Raw genomic sequence first — 18,838 nt, forward strand, 5'->3', positions numbered from 1 at the left:
GGGCGGGGCGACAAAGCGGTGGGGAGGCGGCAACGACGCCTGCGCAGTGTGACCAGGATGGCGCATTTTCTTGCATCGAGTAATGCGGTGTCGCTGGCGGCTGAGGAGGGCGGAGAGTTCTGTAGTGAAGCGGGGGGAGGGATTCATGTAGGCATCGGGAGGAGCCTTGGTCTGAACTACAAAGTGGGAAGTTGATGCTGGGTGTGGCTACTCCCGGACCGGCGGCGTGAAAGTCGTGATATCATCGTTGAACCGTGAGCGGCAGTTCTGGCGGCTGGGGGGGACCCGGATGGCAAGGAGGGCGGAGGAGGATGGGGGGTGGACAGAGGGGAAAGAAAGAAAGGAGGGAGAGGACCCGGATGCTGAACCGGATTGTGTACGACTTTCCCATCCCCTAGCGTGAGACGGGGCGGGGGGTGGGTGACCCAGGAGGGCGGAAGAGGGCATCTGGGCTAGCATGGTAGACATTCGAAACTCTCTGCCAAGCCGCTGTTAAAAATCGGCGTCTTAAGTTATTTGAAGCGCCTGCCTCTATGTGTCGGGCAGTTTCCTTCAAACCCAGCATCTCCTGGAGTTCAAGAGGAAAGATTCGGTCTGTGCTCCGCATTTTGTGTGTGTCTTGTTTAGTAACTCTGAAACCAGGCCCTTCCCTTGAGGGGGAGGGAAAAAAGACTCTGTGTGGAATTTTTATTTTCTCAAAGCGAGCCGATGTTCTGATTCGTCCTGTAACACATTGGAAGGCACTTGCGTTCAGCCCTTCACATGTGTCCTAGGAAAATGTGGCGAAGCTAGCATGACCCTTCTTGAAGCTAAGTCTGGTGAGAGATGTGAAACTAAACGGACTCACCAGTGAATGTGAAATTGCAGTAGTGGCAATGCTACAAAGCAGAATTAAGTGGAGAATGTGAAACCGGGAATTTGGCTTAGGAAGATAACGGGAGGCTTTCCCAAGATAGAGCTGCAGGGGTAGGGAGCATTAACTGGAAGAGAAGCACATTCCAGACAAGAGGAGTTGGAAAGGCTTGTATCAGGAGGCAGCCCTTCTGAGTTTTTGTTCTTGTCCTAAGAGCAGTGGTACACCTTTCAAAAGTTCTCAATTGGAAAGGAGAGGGGGTGAGTTTGAACTGTGCAAAGGCACATGAGAAAGAAGTGAATGCAGAGATTCCCGCAAGGAGGCTACTGAGTTAGTGCTTCACCTGGTGGAAAGAGTGTATTGTGTGTGTTTTTTAAAAGATTTGTTTACATATTTATTTATTTATTTATTTATCTATTTGAAAGAATTATAGAGGGGGTAGGTGGAGGAACAGCAGAGACCCTCCATCTGTAGGTTCACTCCCTAGGTGCCCACAATAGCCAGGGCTAGGCCAGGCCAAAGCCAGGAACCCGGAACTCCATCCTGGTCTCCCAGATGGGTGGCAGGAGCTCAAGTACTGAGGCAATCACCTGCTGCCTCCCAGGCACGTTAGCAGGAAGTTGGATTCCAACCAGGCATTCCATCCACTGCAGCTGGGATGAACCCCAGGAACATGCTCTATCCCCAAGGAAGTATGAGAGTGATAAAGAAGCAGACGAGATGGCGATTAGCAAAGAATTTTATTGAAAAAGCAAAGAGAAGAACTTCTGTAGCCTAGAGGGGAACAGAATTCCACTGAAACTAACTAGTGGAGTTTATATACATAAACCTTAAAGACTCTACAGTGTGGCGAAAGCACTTTATCTTAGAATCTGTCAAGGGAGTTGCTTATCTTCCTCAGACTGCCAAAACTGTACAGGCATATGACCACCATAAACTGGCCACTGGTCACTCTGACGCCAGAGCCGCCTTTTCCCCTCTAATTGCCGAAACCCTTTCCTTTCCATGACAAGCTCTACACTCTCTGTCTAGACACCTGATTTTCCTTACTTTCCTCACATAGCATAAGCAGTGGCTTAACTGGCTGTGCCACAATGTTCACTCTCAGTTGTAGTCGTACAAAGATCCATTGATCCACAGTTTGACCAAATTTCTAGCATTTTATCAGTTTTGAAAGTGAGGACTTGTGCCAGCATTGTGGCCTGGTGAGCTGCTGCAGCTCCAGGATCCCATATGGGCACCAGTTCCTGTCCCAGCTCCCTTCTGACCCTGCTCCTTTTTTTTTTTTTTTTTTTAAGATTTATTTTTATTTATTTGAAAGTCGGAGTTACACAGAGAGAGAAGGAAAGGCAGAGGGAGAGAGGTCTTCCATCCACTGGTTCACTCCTCAGTTGGCCACAATGGCCAGGGATGCAGTGATCTGAAGCCAGGAGCCAGGAGCTTCTTCTGGGTCTCCCATGTGGGTGCAGGGACCCACATGGACTTGGGCCATCTTCTACTGCTTTCCCAGGCCATAACAGAGCTGGATCAGAAGTGGAGGAGCTGGAACTCAGACCAGCGCCCATATGGCATGCTGGCACTGTAGGTAGTGGCCCTCACCCACTACACCACAGCCCTGGGGCCCCTCCTGCTCCCTTCTAATGGCCTGGGAAAAGCAGCAAAAATGGCCCAAGTGCTTGGGACTTGGCCACCGATGCGGGAGACCTGAGGAACTTCCTGGCTCCTGGCTTCAGTGTGGCCCAGCCCTGGCAGTTGTAGCCATCTGGGGAGTGAACCAGCAGATATAAGATCGCTCTCTCGTTCTGTGTGTGTGTGTGTGTGTCTGTCTGTGTGTGCGTCTGTCTGTAGCTCTGACTTGGAAATAAGTATTAAAAACAAAAAAGGACTAGATTCAGACTAGTTATTCACCCTGAAGATAAATTAATAGAGTTCAAGTAACCATGTGAATGCCTGAGATTAGTGAATGATAGCTGAAATTTCAAGCTGTAATAAATTGGGAGTCCTTTGAGTTAAAAAAAAAAAAAATTGAGAGTACATGCCACGGTATGTAGAATGTCTTAGGCAGAGAGACAAACAGAAATCTGTTCTTTTCCCCAAATGCCCTCAGCAGTCAGGTTGAGGCAGGCCAAAGCCAGGAGCTAGGAACTCAGTACAAGTTGTCCATATGAGTGGCAGAAACCCAACTATTTGAGCCATCACCTGCTGGTTTCGACCATGCATATTAGCAGAAAGCTGGAATCCAGGGTGGAGCCAGAACTCAGACCCAGGCACTCCAGTGTGGAATGCAGGTGGCACAACTGGCATCATAACCTCTAGCCAAACACCAGCCAAGAACTACTTGGATTCAAGAGAGGAGACATATTGGTTTTCAATACCTAAAAAACTGAACATGTTTAGTTTTTTTACTTATATGTAAACATCCTCTGGGAAAAGACCATTAATTGACTTGGGTTTGTTTTTTTTTTTTTAATTTTTTATTTATTTATTTATTTATTTGACAGGTAGAGTTATAGACAGTAAGAGACAGAGAGAAAGGTCTTCCTTCCATTGGTTCACCCCCCAAATGGCCGCTACAGCCGGCGCTGCACCAATCCGAAGCCAGGAGCCAGGTGCTTCCTCTTGGTCTCCCATGCGGGTGCAGGAGCCCAAGTAACTGGGCCATCCTCCACTGCCCTCCTGGGCCACAGCAGAGAGCTGGACTGGAAGAGGAACAACCGGGACTAGAACCCGGCACCCATATGGGATGCCGGTGACACAGGCAGAGGATTAAACAAGTGAGCCACAGCGCAGGCCCCCCATTAATTGACTTGTTAAATGAATAGTCTTTTCTTTTCTTTTTTTTTGAAAGAGTTACAGAGAGAGGTAGAGCCAGAGAGAGGTCTCCCATCCACTGGCTCACTCCCTAAATGGCCGAATGGCCAGAGCTGAGCTGATAAAAGCCAGGAGCTTCTTCTGGGTCTCCCACGTGGTTGCAGGGGCCCAAGGGCTTGGACCATCTTTACTGCTTTCCCAGGCCAGAGCAGAGAGCTGGTAGAGCAGCCAGGACTCGAACCAGGACCCATATGGGATGCCAGCGCTACAGGCCAGGGCTTTAACCTGCTGTGCCACAGAGCCAGCCCCTAATGAATAGTCTTAAACTTCTTTGAAGGAACAAAGGAAAGAAATTTTTTTAAATTCATAACTAGTATTTTGAGAAATAACATCAACCAAAGCTCTAAGAATTTTTTTAAAAAGTTAGCTCTAATCTGTACAATAGAATACACCTATTATTGACCCAGAACCAAAAGAGAATTCTGGAAAACTGATTTTTTTTTTTTTTGAGATGTACTTATTTATTTGAAAGGCAGAGTTGCAGAGAGAAAGAGAGCAAGTGGGTGAGCTTCCATCTATTTGTTCACTCCCCAAATGGCGGCAACAGCCGAGACTGGGCCAGGCCAAAGACAGGAGCCAGAATTTTCATCTGAGTCTCCCATGTGGATGCAGGGGTACTTGGGCCATCTTCCACTGTTTTCCCAGGTGCATTAGCAGGAAACTGGATCAAAAGTGAAACAGCTGGTACTCGAGTGAATGCCTGTGTGGCATGCCAGCATTGCAGGTGACAGCTTAACCCCGCCACACCACAACATTGGCCTCATGATTTTTAAGTTAACTCAAATGTGTTTTGGAGGCTGTGAAAAAAATACATATTTTCTCCCAACCTAACTGAGAAGAAATGACTACTAACTGATTCAAATAGAGAAGTATACAACATGTAAGAGGTACTTTTTTAAATTCTCTTTAGTTACTTAATAATAATCTTTGACATTAGCCTTTATTTTTCCTGTTTTGCGCCTTCTATTTCTTTTTTTTTAATGTTTTATTTATTTATTTGAGAGGCAGAGTTAGGGGGGGAGAGATAGAAAGGTCTTCTATACACTGGCTCCCTCTCCAGATGGCTGCAACAGCCAGAGGTTAGCCAATCCAAAGCCAAGAGCCAGGAGCTTCTTCTGGGTCTCCCACATGGGTGCAGGGCCCAAGCATTTGGGCTGTCTTCTACTGCTTTCCCAGGCCATGAGCAGAGATCTGGATTGGAGGAGGAGCCGCCAGAACACGAATCAGCACGGATGCTGGTGCCACAGGTGGAAGCTGAGCCTACTACGCCACAGGGTCCCTCTATTCTTCCTTTTTTTTATTTTTATTTATTTATTTATTTATTTTCGACAGGCAGAGTGGACAGTGAGAGAGAGAGACAGAGAGAAAGGTCTTCCTTTACTGGTGGTTCACCCTCAAATGGCCGCCGCGGCCGGCGCACTGCGCTGATCCGAAGCCAGGAGCCAGGTACCTCTCCTAGTCTCCCATGGGGTGCAGGGCCCAAGTACTTGGGCCATCCTCCACTGCACTCCCTGGCCACAGCAGAGAGCAGGACTGGAAGAGGGGCAACCGGGACAGAATCCGGCGCCCCAACCTGGTCTAGAACCCAGTGTGCCAGCGCCGCAGGCAGAGGATTAGCCTAGTGAGCTGCAGCGCTGGCCCTCTTCTTCCTTTAACCATGAAGAGTGAGGTAACCCATGTCCGAAATAAGAAGCTCTTGGCTCCTGGCTTCAGATCAGCCCAGCTCCAGCCATTGCAGCCATTTGGGGAGTGAGCTAGCAGGTGGAAGACTCTCTGTCTTCCCTCTCTCTGTAACTTTGCCTCTCAAAAAGAGAGAGACAGGGATATTAAATAACTTGATTCTCACTAGGTTGGGTAGACTCAGTTGAGCTCTTAATTGTGCTGATAAAGTGGAATGCCAGCACTAATAATTATATTCTGGAAATTGTTTTACTTTGTGGCACTTTATCAGTATTTGCCTAGTAATTAAGTTTATAAGCAATGTGTTCTTCTATTGAAACATACAAAAAGTCTTGTATTTTGTGGATTCAGCATCATATTTTGCTCTCTTAATATTTAAAATTTTAAAATTTAATGCCGGCAAGGAGTAACAGTATTAGAATCGCCTTCTCCTTTAGAGTGTAGGTGGTGACATCATTGTCTCACATAACGGAGCTGTAAAAGAAACCTTTTAATACTGAACATTATGAAGTTACTATGGCAGTTTTAGAAATTGAGGAACACATGCTCAATAGTAACAGTAAATAATTTTAAAGTAACACCCCCGCTTTAGTTGGAAAAGGCCTATTTCCAATTTTCTCTAACCCATTCTCAAGCAGCTGCATCAGAATCATTCAAGGTGCATATTAAAAATGAGATCCCAGGGCAGGCATTTTGCCTAGCAGTTAGGATGCCCACTTCCCATTTATGAATGCCTGGGTTCAAGTCCCAGCTCTGCTCCTAATCTGCAGCTTCTTGCTAATGTGCACCCTCAGAGGCAGCAGGTGATTGGTCTAGTAGTTGGGAACCTGCCAACTACATGGGAGATGCAGGTTGAGTCAGCCTGGCTCAGTCCCAACTGTTGGCAGCTATCTGGGACCTGAACCAGCTGATGGTGGCTGTTTGTGTGTATTGTGGGGTAGAGGGAGTATCCTTCTCAAATTAAAACATTTAAGAGTTACATAAAAATGGAGTTTCCTACTCTCCTGCCCATAGTTAGTGAATCAGAAAAAGACCATTGAGGCCGGCGCCGCGGCTCACTAGGCTAACCCTCCGCCTTGCAGCGCCGGCCCACCGGGTTCTAGTCCTGGTCAGGGCGCCGGATTCTGTCCCGGTTGCCCCTCTTCCAGGCCAGCTCTCTGCTGTGGCCAGGAAGTGCAGTGGAGGATGGCCCAAGTCCTTGGGCCCTGCACCCACATGGGAGACCAGGAGAAGCACCTGGCTCCTGCCATCGGATCAGCGCGGTGCGTCGGCCGCTGCGCGCTGGCCGCGGCGGCCATTGAAGGGTGAACCAACGGCAAAGGAAGACCTTTCTCTCTGTCTCTCTCTCTCACACTGTCCACTCTGCCTGTCAAAAAAATAAAAAATAAAAGAACCATTGAGTAATCAGAATAACAAAGTACATTCCGCTTGGCTTCCTTTATTCAAAAAAAGTGGCCCTCTCAAACAGATACATTGATGTGCTTTGTTATGTTCTAGGGTACTGGTATAGAGGACTCTAAGATACTTTCCACTCCTAAAATTCTCTAATAGACAACTCTTTGGGCAGCCCCAGTTTTGACCTGCAGTTAGATACCATATTACTGGATTTAGTTTTGTGGTGGTGTATCTGCAGTGAAGGCAGAAAAGTGTTAGAAGAGGGCTTGTGATCCTAGAAAGCAATTCATAATCCCAAGAAGCAAAGAGGACAAAAGTGATAAACCTCACAAAGTGTACTGAAGAGAGCACTCAAGACTCCTTGGGGCCAGCATTGTGGTAAAGTGGGTTAAATGGCTACCTGCAACACCAGCCTTCCATGTGAGAGGCGGTTCAAGTTCTGGCTGTTCTCCTTCCAATTCAGCTCCCTACTAATGCACCTGGGAAAGCAGCAGAAGATGGCCTAAGTACTTGTACCCCTGAATCCATGTGGGGAACCTGGATGAAGCTCCTGGCTTTGGCCTGACCCAGCACTGGCCATTGCAGCCATTTGGAGAGTGACTCAGCAGATGGAAGATCTCTCTCTCTCTCTCTCTCTCTCTCTATGCCTTTCGAATAAATCTTTTTTTTTTTTTTTTTTTTTTTTTTGACAGGCAGAGTGGACAGTGAGAGAGAGACAGAGAGAGAAAGGTCTTCCTTTGCCGTTGGATCACCCTCCAATGGCCGCCGCTGCAGCCGGCACACTGCGCTGATCCGATGGCAGGAGGCAGGATCCAGGTGCTTTTCCTGGTCTCCCATGGGGTGCAGGGCCCAAGCACCTGGGCCATCCTCCACTGCACTCCCTGGCCACAGCAGAGAGCTGGCCTGGAAGAGGGGCAACCGGGACAGAATCCGGCACCCCAACCGGGACTAGAACCCGGTGTGCCGGCGCCGCAAGGTGGAGGATTAGCCTAGTGAGCCACGGCGCCGGCTGAATAAATCTTTTTTTTTTTTTAATTTATTTATTTGACAGAGTTATAGACAGTGAGAGAGAGAGAGACAGAGAGAAAGGTCTTCCTTTGCCATTGGTTCACCCCCCAAATGGCCGCTACGGCCGGCGCAGTGCCAATCTGAAGCCAGGAGCCAGGTGCTTCCTCCTGGTCTCCCATGCGATACAGGGACCCAAGTACTTGGGCCATCCTCCACTGCTCTCCCGGGCCACAGCAGAGAGCTGGACTGGAAGAGGAGCAGCCGGGACGAGAACCCGGTGCCCATATGGGATGCCGGCGCCGCAAGGCGGAGGATTAACCAAGTGAGCCACGGCGCTGACCCCCAAATAAATCTTTAAAAAAAAAAAAATAAGACTCCTGATACGAGGGTCTTCAGAAAGTTCACATGAGTATTTTGAAACAATTATGTATGAACTTCAATTTATTTTCTTTTTTTTTTTTTTTTTTTTTTTTTTTTTTGACAGGCAGAGTGGACAGTGAGAGAGAGAGAGACAGAAAGGTCTTCCTTTACCGTTGGTTCACCCCCCAATGGCTACCGCGGCCAGCACACCGCACTGATCCAATGGCAGGAGCCAGGTACTTCTCCTGGTCTCCCATGCGGGTGCAGGGCCCAAGCACTTGGGCCATCCTCCACTGCACTCCCGGACCACAGCAGAGAGCTGGCCTGGAAGAGGGGCGACTGGGACTAGAACCTGGTGTGCCGGTGCCGCAGGCAGAGGATTAGCCTATTGAGCCGTGGCGCTGGCCTTCACTCTATTTTCCATGAACTTTTTGAGAAATATTTAGAAAGAAGCAGAGGTGACGTTCAACAGTAAAGGAAGTCTCTGGGAAGACCACGAGTGAAATTCTGGGAAAGACTGAAGTCAATTCAAAATAATAAATCACTACTATAGGGAAATATTTTTAATAAACATAATTACTTCAAATGCATGTCTTAAGTCAGAATCTCTAAAATTGATTGTGGAGAAAATGCCAAAAGAGTGATGGGTTCCCTTTTTTTTGTTTTTTTTAAATGCTCAATCCTCTGACTGTGCTTTGCTAATTCTTTTTTTTTTTTTTTTTAAGTCAGAGTTCCATAACGAGAGGAGAGGCAAAGACAGGTCTTCCATCCGATGGTTCACTCCCCAATTGGCCACGATGGCCAGAGCTGCACCCATCTGAAGCCAGGAGCCAAGAGCTTCCTCTGGGGCTCCCACTGGGGTGCAGGGGCCCAAGGATTTGAGCCATCTTCTACTGCTTTCCCAGGCTATAGCAGAGAGCTGGATCAGAAGTGGAGCAGCTGGGTCTCAAACCAGCACCTATATGGGATGCCAGCGCTAGTTGAAGTCCCAGCTGCTCCACTTCTAGTCTGGCTCCCTGCTTATGCACCTGGGAAAGCAATAGAAGATGGCCCAAGTGCCTGGGTCCCTGTCATCCCCATGGGAGACCTCAGTGAAGCTCCTGGTGTCCTGGCTTAGGCCTGGCCTGGCCCTGGCTGCTGTGCCATCTGAGGAATGAACTAGTGGATAGAAAATCGATCTCTGTTCCTCTGTCCCTGTAACTCTGACTTTCAAAATAAATAAACAAATCTCTAAATAAATAAATATATATATATGGTTCATATGTTTTTAGTATATTCCCAGGGTTGTGCAACTCTCACTACAATCTAATTTCACAATATTTCGATCCCCACAAAAAGAAACCCCATACTTGGTAATGAATTGTCCTTGTCCCCACCCTTGCACCTGCCAATTAAACTACTTTTCTATAAGCATTGCATATAAATGGAATCATAGAGTTTTTTGTGACCAACTTCTTTCACTCTATGTTGCAAAGTTTCAAATATTAGTTTTCTTAAGGCAAGCCAGACGTCTACCTTCCAAAAACACCTTGAGATACACATTTCTTTGCAGTCTGATGCTCAAATTTGATTCATGAAATCATTCATTTTTTCTTCTTGACAGATCAGGTTCACAATTTACAAACAATGGAGAAGACTCAAGAAACAGTCCAAAGAATTCTTCTAGAACCCTATAAGTACTTGCTTCAGTTACCAGGTAATAGTTCAGCAACGGTCATTTAGGATAATTTTCATACAGTAGTGGTCATTTAAATGTGAATACATTGGAAAGATTTGACTTGCCAGCTCTTGAGATTTTGTAGTTAGGTGATATGTATCAGAAAAATGCTGAGTAGAACTTTATAAGTTTTCCTTCTTAATAGGTAATTTTTGAACCACTCATTTTAAAATTCTGTTAAATAATATGCCTTTAAAAAAATAAAAGATTTGAAGCAGACTTTTGGCAAAGGAGTTGATGCTACTTGCAACACTTGTGCACCTGAATCCCATGTCGTAGTACCCGGTTTGATTCTTCACTCTTCCAGTGCTCCTGTTTGGGATGCAGTGTACCAAGTAGTTACTTAACTGCCTGTGCCACAATGCACACTCCTCTCACTGGATGCTTTTTATTCTTCATGGAAGCCTCACATTCAAAGTCCCCACTGGTTAGCTATTAGTATAACTTTTGCAAATTTAAATAACAATGGAATACTTTACTTAATTACCATATTTGCAACATAGCCCACATTATACCTAAAAAAGAATATGTCACCTGGGGCCGGCGCTGTGGCGCAGCGGGTTAACACCCTGGCCTGAAGCGCTGGCATCCCATATAGGCACCAGTTCTAGTCCCGGCTGCTCCTCTTCCAATCCAGCTCTCTGCTGTGGCCTGGGAAAATAGTAGAAGATGTCCCAGGTCCTTGAGCCCCAGCACCCACGTGAGAGACCTGGACGAAACTCCTGGCTCCTGGTTTCAGATCGGCACAGCCCCGGCCATTGCGGCCATCTGGGGAGTGAACCATCGGATATGTCACCTGGACCTGGACATAGTTTCCTGTCTTAAAAACTGCCTAATCATGTGTATGTATGTGTTTTTGTTTTACTTTGCTACTTTTTTTTTTTTTTTTTTTTTTGATAGGCAGAGTGGACAGTGAGAGAGAGAGACAGAGAGAAGGGTCTTCCTTTGCCGTTGGTTCACCCTCCAATGGCCGCCGCGGCCGGCGCGCTGTGGCCGGCGCACCGCGCTGATCCGATGGCAGGAGCCAGGAGCCAGGTGCTTTTCCTGGTCTCCCATGGGGTGCAGGGCCCAAGCACCTGGGCCATCCTCCACTGCACTCCCTGGCCACAGCAGAGAGCTGGCCTGGAAGAGGGGCAACCGGGACAGAATCCGGCGCCCCAACCGGGACTAGAACCCGGTGTGCCGGCGCCACTAGGCGGAGGATTAGCCTAGTGAGCCGCGGCGCCGGCCACTTATACTTTTTTAAGGCTTTATTTATTTACTTATTTATTTGAAAGGCAGAGTGATACATAGAGAAAGGGGGAGAGAGATCTTCCATTTTCTGGTTTACTCCCCAAATGCCAGGAACTCCATCCAGATTTCCCACAGGGATGGCAAGCAAAGCTTAATGTTAAGACACCACTTAGACACTCACATCCCATGTCAAAGTGCCCAGGTTCAGAGACCAGCATTGTGACACAGCATCACTTACAAAACTGGCATCCCAAATCAGAGTATCAAGTTCAAGTCCAGGGTGCTTCCCTTCCAATCCAGCTTGCTTGATGATGCACCCAGGAAGGCAGTGGAAGATGGCCCAAGTACATAGGGTTCTGGTGCTTGTGGAAGACCAGGATGGAGTATGTGTTTCCTTGCTTCAGCCTTGCCCAGGCCTGGCTTTTGTGACCATTTAGGAATTAAACCATTGGACAGAAGTTATCTCTCTGTCTCGCTCTTTCTCTCTCACTGTATCTTCCTCTTTGTTGTTCTGTCTTTCAAATAAATAAATAAATCTTTCTCAAAAAAAAGTAGTGCCTGGGTTCAGGTCCCAACTTTGTTTCTCATTCTGGCTTTCTGCTAATGTATACCATAGGAGGTAGTGGTGAAGTCTCAAGTGTTTGGGTCCCTGCCACCCACATGGGAGACCTGAATTGAGTTCCAGCCTCCTGGCTTCAATATGGCCCTGATACAGCTTTTAGACATTTGAGGTTTGAACCATTGAATGAAAGATCTTTGTCCATGGGTTTGTCGTCTATCTTTTTCTCTCTTTCAAATCAATAAATGTTTTTTAGAAAGCCAAAATAAGTCTAGCTCTGTTTATTTGGTTTTTTGTTTTTTTAATTGATTGTATTTATTTGAAAGGCAGGAAGACAGAAAAAGATCTCCAGTCCACTGGCTCACTCCCCAAATGTCCACAACAACCAGGGCATTTGTGGGAAGCCAGGAGCCAGGAACTAGATGTGGGTCTCCCATGTGAGTGGCAAGGGTCCAATTACTTGTGTTGCCTCTCAGGATGTATATTAGCAGGAAGCTGGAATTGGGAATATAGCTAGGACTTGAACCCGGGCACTCCAGCACTTCCCAAGGTGCATCTTCACTGCTGAGCCAAATGACTACCCCAGCGAGATAGCTCTTGGACTGCCCGGAAACTGTCATGATTAGTGTCTTTCTGTTGTGGCACACTGTAATGGGGGTTTAATTGCTAATAGGTCATTGTTTCAAAATAATGGAGAGATCATAGAAATGGTGAATTCAAAAAGTAAGTTGCCCACTGTTTTAAGAATTGCCAAAAGATGACTTTCAAGTAACATTCAGCAGTTAGTGACTTCACTTCTCACTGAGAAATGTGGCACTGTATTCTGCTTACCTGTAGGAACTGGGCTGCCATAAAACATGCCACTTGCCTGTATTGACAGCAGTCTAACAGATGTCTCCCACTCCACTACTCTGCAAACATGGACTGTCTGTAGTTACATTTTTTTCTTAACTTTCATTGTACTTAAAAGGCAATGGGACAAAAGTCTACATACTGGTTCAATGCGGACCAGGCCAAAGCCAGGAGTCCAGAACCCAATCTGCGTCTCCCACATGGTTGGCACAGACCCAGATACTTGAGCCATTGTCTGCTTCCTCTTGGGATGCACATTAGCAGGAAGCTGCATTGGAAGCACTGGAATTAGGACCCTAACCAGCCTTGCCAGCATCTCAAGGGAGACTTATTAATCACTGCACCAAAGCTTATGTTTTAACCATAATACTGACATTGTAGTGCCCTATAATGTTTCTTTTAATTCTCATTATCTAGGATTAGTATTTAAGCTGTTAGATAACATTTTAAATTCTCATTAAATACTTTACCTTTTTTATCAATTATCTTCTTGTTCCGTGATAGAATATAAACTCAAAAGATATTCCAAGAGAAGTAGAGCATTGCATTATACGTAACACATATTTTTTAAAATATTTGTATTTTGAAAATCAGAGTTACAGGAAAGAAAAGATAGAGAGGTCTTCCATCCACTGGTTACTTCCCAGATGGCTGCAATGACTGGAGCTGGGCCAATCAGAGCCAGGAGCCAGGAGCTGCTTCTCCGTCTCCTTCATGGATGACTAGGGGCCCAAACACTTGGGCATCTTCCTCTGCTTTTCCCAGGCCATTAGCAGATGGGAGCTAGATCAGAAGTGGAGCAGCTAGGATGCAAACCAGCACCCATATGGGATGCTGGCATCACAAGTGTTGGCTTAACCTGCTACACAGCAATGCCAGCCCCATAACATTTTTTATAGAGAGCTTCAGAGAATTACAACATAACTTACAAATGGACCAGATCAATTATAGTGTTATAAAGTTACTTTTGCTAATAAAAGTTTTTAATGTTTGTGAGAATATCAAGATTTTGGTGTAGTAGAATAATGTTTATTTATATTTATTTACCCAAGTGCAGGTTTCTAGACCTTTTAAGTGGGATGTGGGAGATAAGGGTGGGCAGAGGAAAATGAGGTTGGGAGTGGAGGAAGAGGGACTGCAGAAAGAGAGCTCTTAAAGAAAAAGTGGAATGTTTGAATTTTGAGAGGTCTCTATCAACCATTAGAAATAATTTGGGATACTTAACCTGGCAGGGAAGATATCGTGATCACAAAGGTGGTTTTCCTAGGGCGAGGCTCACACATTGCACTCCTGGTGTGCGGACCCCTGTGATTTCCCCAAATGCAGAAAACTCGACTGCATGATTTGTGGTAATGGGGGACTGTGTTCGCACTCTCCACTAAAAGAAAATAAGAAAGAAAAGTTATTTGGGGAACTACCCTTGTGACAGAGTGGGGTAAGCCACTGCCTGTGATGTTGGCATCCCATATGAGTGCCAATTTGAGTCCCAGCTGCTCCACTTTAGATCCAACTCCCTGGTAATAGGCTGGGAAAGCAGAGGAGGGTGGCCCAAGTGCCTGGACCCCTGCAACCATGTGGAAGACCCAGAAGAAGCTCATGGCTCCTGGCTTCTGCCTGGCCCAGCCCCAGTTGTTGTGGCCATTTGGTGAGTTAAGTCAGCAGATGGAAGATCCCTCCCTCTGTGTCTCTCCCTCTCTCTTTGTAACTCTGCCTGTCAAATAAATAAACAAGTCTTTTAAATAAATAAATTGGGAACTTTAAAGTACTAGCCATAGTGGTTAAGATACCTGTGTCTCTATTGGGACCTGTGTTCAATACCTGGTTCCTGGTAATGCAGACCCTGAGGCAGTGGTGATGCCTCAAGTGATTGGGTTCCAGCCACCATGTGGGAGATCTGGATAGAGTTCCTAGCTTTTGGGTCCAGCCCAGGGCCCATACAAGGCATCTGGAGAGTGAAGTGAACCAGAAGGTGGAAGCACTTTCTCTCTCTCTCTCTCTCTCAGCATTGCCTATCAAATAAATTTGAAAGTAGTAGGCCAAACCCTAGAATCTGATCAAAGAGAAAATACATTTAAATAAAATTGCAATAATGGCAAATCAAGCCATTCATTATACTGTTTTCTACGTAATATTCAGAAGTAAAATGAAAAATATGAGTACACATCAATTCTCTGGTTTTTTTGTCTTTAGAACTGTTTTTTTTTCATTGCTATGCACAATTTTCCACAGTTGTGCGTTTTACATGTAGCCCAGACTGACCTTCGTAAACTGGAAAGGAGATCAGAAGTGTAAACTATGTAATTGCTACCTAGACCTTGAGCACTTTACCAATTAGTAGGCAGAAGATACTACTTCTAGACCCTTAGAGACACCTTTTTTAGACTTCACAGGAATGAAAATCATGTCACAATTGGTTATATGCTAGGAGTATGTATACTCATTTGTTTAGATGACTAATGCAGAGAATACAGATTTAGAAAATCATGTTTCTGTTTTAAAGATTTATTTATTTATGTGAAAGGCAGAGTTACAGAGAGGCAGAGGCAGAAAGAAAGAGAGAGAGGTCTTCGATCTACTGGTTCACCCCCCAAATGGCTGCAATGGCTGGAGCTGGGCCAACACAAAGCCAGGAGCTTCTTCCAGGTCTCCCATGAAGGTGCAGGAGCCCAAGGACTGCACTGTTTTCCCAGGCCATACCAGAGAGATGGTTTGGAAGTAGAACAGCTAGTATTTGAACCAGGGCACATAGGGAATACCGGCACTGCAGGTGGTAGCTTTACCTGCTATGCCACGGCATCAGCCCTGCTCATAGAATATTTTGCTGAATGAGTTGGTTATGTTACTTACCTGTCCTTCCTTTATATTTAGACTAAAATGAATTCTAGTGGTAACTCCTACCCAAAGACTTCCTAAGCTTTCCAAATAAGTAAAAGGTGATGTTGAAAAACTTACCCTAGTCAAAACAAAGAGATTAACCTTTGACTGAATTTGAGATGTTAAAAGGGAGTACTTCTTAAGTGGATATTTGGCATTTTGCATAGCAATTAAGATACCACCTAGGATGCCCACGTGCTATATTTAGTGCCTGGTTCCAGTCCTGGCTTCCAACTTCCAGTCCAGCTTCCTGCTAATGCACAGCTCAGGAAGCAACACTTGGTGAATCAAGTCCTTTATTCCCTGCCAGCTACATAAGAGACTGAGATTGGGTTCCAGGCTCCTGGCTTCAGCCTGGCTTTGCCCTAGCTGTTGCAGGACTTTGGTAAGTGAATTCATATATTATGAAAGATATCCCTCTCCCTCTCTCTGTCCACCCTCCACCACCACCATCTCTCTTCTCCCTCAAATAAAATAAAAATAAATAAAGATTTTTAAAAGGTAACTTTCAAGGCGTGGTGTTCTCATTTGATATAAAAGTAGCAGAGCTCCCCACTTCTTGTAAAAGGTAATTTTATGAGGTAATTCAGTAGTAAAGTATGTTTCATTAAAAGTACCTCAATTCTGTAAGTATGATAGTGCTAATTCACTGTCACTAACTAGGCTGCCTGCCTTTTCAAAAAGAGGAATGAAATAGACCTTAATTCCTAAAAAAGCCCATTTCATCCCATAATCACTGATACAGGTTAAGATGAAAGGAGTGGGCTAGGAGGCCACACTAAAGTGTGTTTAGAATCTCTTTTGACTGCCCTAACTTTAAAAGGTTGTACACGTTATGATGTGGATTTTGTAGGTCTTGGGTGTCTCTCAGTGAAAGGCAAGCCCTGCAATAGGTAATGGATTCATGAGGCTGAACAAGTCAAGTCTGATCGGTTTTCAAGGAAGTTTCTAATATGTTTCTTGTATTTAAATCTTATTGTCAAACTTTATTTTTCAATCTCAGGTAAACAAGTGCGAACCAAACTTTCACAGGCATTTAATCATTGGCTGAAAGTTCCAGAAGACAAACTACAGGTATTTAGGCAATTTTAATCTCATTCTAAATCCCCAGGATATTGAGCTACCACAAAAATACTCCTATCACTTGATCCAATTTAATACTCATGCAATATATTGTTTCATATTGGGATTGCCAAATAATTATTAGCTTTAGAAACTTAAGAGACTTTCATTATCTGTTAATATAAATATAAGCTGTTTTGAATAGTTCAAATAAAGAGGAATTTTCAATTATTTTTTATTAGATTATCATTGAAGTGACAGAAATGTTACATAATGCCAGTTTACTCATCGATGATATCGAAGACAACTCAAAACTCCGACGTGGCTTTCCAGTGGCACACAGCATCTATGGAATTCCATCTGTCATCAATTCTGCCAATTATGTGTATTTCCTTGGGTTAGAGAAAGTCTTAACCCTTGATCACCCAGATGCAGTGAAGCTTTTTACCCGCCAGCTTTTGGAACTTCATCAGGGACAAGGCCTAGATATTTACTGGAGGGATAATTACACTTGCCCCACAGAAGAAGAATATAAAGCTATGGTGCTGCAAAAGACAGGTGGCCTATTTGGATTAGCAGTGGGTCTCATGCAGTTGTTCTCTGATTACAAAGAAGATTTAAAGCCACTGCTTGATACACTTGGGCTCTTTTTCCAAATTAGAGATGATTATGCTAATCTACACTCCAAAGAATATAGTGAAAACAAAAGTTTTTGTGAAGATCTAACGGAGGGAAAATTCTCGTTCCCTACTATTCATGCTATTTGGTCGAGGCCTGAAAGCACCCAGGTGCAAAATATCCTGCGCCAGAGAACAGAAAACATAGATATTAAAAAATACTGTGTACATTATCTTGAGGACGTAGGTTCTTTTGAATACACTCGGAATACTCTAAAAGAGCTTGAATCTAAAGCCTACAAACAAATTGATGCACGTGGTGGGAACCCTGAGCTAGTAGCGCTAATAAAGCACCTAAGCAAGATGTTCAAAGAAGAAAATGAGTGATGTAAGCCACTCTTGATTCAGTCTGAAAGCTGGTGTTAAGGTTTTTTCTTTCAGCCTTATCATCCTTTTACAAATTCAGACCGAGGTGTTAGTCTTCCAAATTGAGAAAATAGGGTCAGTTACCTGTTTCAATTTAGAAACCCTAGTGTACATACAATCAGAATACAAATTTGAAAGAATCAAAGAACCACATTTGTGTAAGTCTCACTTGGATCGCCATGACAGGACATTGTAACCAACTGCCCTGCTACCACAAATGTTCAGTTTATTCTGTCAATAAAAAAAAAAAAAAAAAAAAAAGACTTTAGTTTCTAGGAATTTTGATCCAGATACTTCCTAACTGTGCTATATGGGCAGTTCCCAGGTCATTTACCCCAGTTTCAAGCTTGTGACTACACGGGACTGGTTTCTTAACCTAGCTGGCCCAAAGACCACAAAACCCTTTTTTTCCCGTAAATGCTGCTGCTAAGAATATGTCAGTCTCCTCCCTGGAAGCCCTCTCCTGTGAAAAGGCTGATAGTGGTGAACAGTAAGTACACTGGCCCTTTGACTTCCCCTCTTCCTTTTTTCCTTTCTCTCCACACCTGTGAAGTTTTATCTGTTAATCAAGGTGTCTCCACTTAGTGAAACTCACACACTAGTTCTTTTCCCCCTTGTAATATAATTTGTGCACCGCAAACTGCTTAGTAAGTTGAAAGCTTTCTCTTTCCCTTAGGAAGGAAATAATCTGTGGAATAAGAGTTTTAGAAAGAAACCTTAGAAGAACCACATCATTGGTAGGAGACATCTTTAAAGGGCAGTTTTTGACCTCCAGTAAAAAGTGGCAAAAGTGCCCTTTGCCTTTCCACATGTTACTGCCTACCTTGAAGGCCATAGGTCCTTGAATAGAAATAGAGTAGGCGTCTTTAATTTCCGAGATCAAATGAAGCAGAAGTGTTAACCTGGTAGAGAGAAGTAGCCGAAGGCCGCATTACCCAGCATTAAGTAGCTTCTTAGTGCCTTAGCTAGCAAGCCCATTTATGTCTTTTCTGATCCCAAGCCATTTGGAGCCATCTGTGGCTCAAGACATGAAAAAAGAGAGGCTATTTCTAGTGACACAGGTATTGTGATTTCCCAAAATGAAAGTTTATTTTCCTTAGAAACATTGTGTTTTATTGGATTGGTTCTGCAGATGTTATCCAAGATTAAATCATGTACTTACATGAGAAATTCTTATCCAAGCATTCAACCTAAATCTTTTTGAAAAGTTGAATGCTGCCTTTACTAATATGTAAAATAACTGTACTCACCTATTTCAACAGTGATAATGAAACCTCTTGAAAACAGGGGTATTTGTGCTGCACTCTAAAAAATTTGAACTTTATATTTAT

At 44.7% G+C, this 18,838-nt stretch overlaps 1 protein-coding gene and 1 non-coding gene across 6 annotated transcripts; both read left to right on the forward strand.

Annotated features, from left to right (window-relative positions):
* The first annotated feature begins 20 nt into the window (after positions 1-20).
* Positions 21-17,768, forward strand: GGPS1 (geranylgeranyl diphosphate synthase 1). 5 transcript variants are annotated; one of them, XM_051820737.2, is made up of 5 exons: positions 46-254; positions 702-818; positions 9,771-9,863; positions 16,406-16,476; positions 16,707-17,768. In XM_051820737.2, the coding sequence occupies exons 2-5, from the start codon at positions 794-796 to the stop codon at positions 17,466-17,468; spliced, it is 951 nt and encodes a 316-aa protein (XP_051676697.1). In that variant the 5' UTR covers positions 46-254; positions 702-793; the 3' UTR covers positions 17,469-17,768. The 5 variants fall into 5 exon arrangements, with proteins under 5 accessions (XP_008266464.1, XP_002717392.1, XP_051676697.1 ...); XM_008268242.4 differs by lacking the exon at positions 702-818 and having other exon boundaries at positions 21-254; XM_002717346.5 differs by lacking the exon at positions 702-818 and having other exon boundaries at positions 45-254; positions 9,776-9,863.
* On the forward strand, positions 13,745-13,909 carry LOC127483638 (U1 spliceosomal RNA). Its single transcript, XR_007910076.2, has one exon. It is a non-coding gene; the product is annotated as a U1 spliceosomal RNA (small nuclear RNA).
* Positions 17,769-18,838: the final 1,070 nt, after the last annotated feature.

Source organism: Oryctolagus cuniculus, chromosome 13 (assembly GCF_964237555.1).
Source record: "Oryctolagus cuniculus chromosome 13, mOryCun1.1, whole genome shotgun sequence".
Lineage (NCBI taxonomy): Eukaryota > Metazoa > Chordata > Mammalia > Lagomorpha > Leporidae > Oryctolagus > Oryctolagus cuniculus.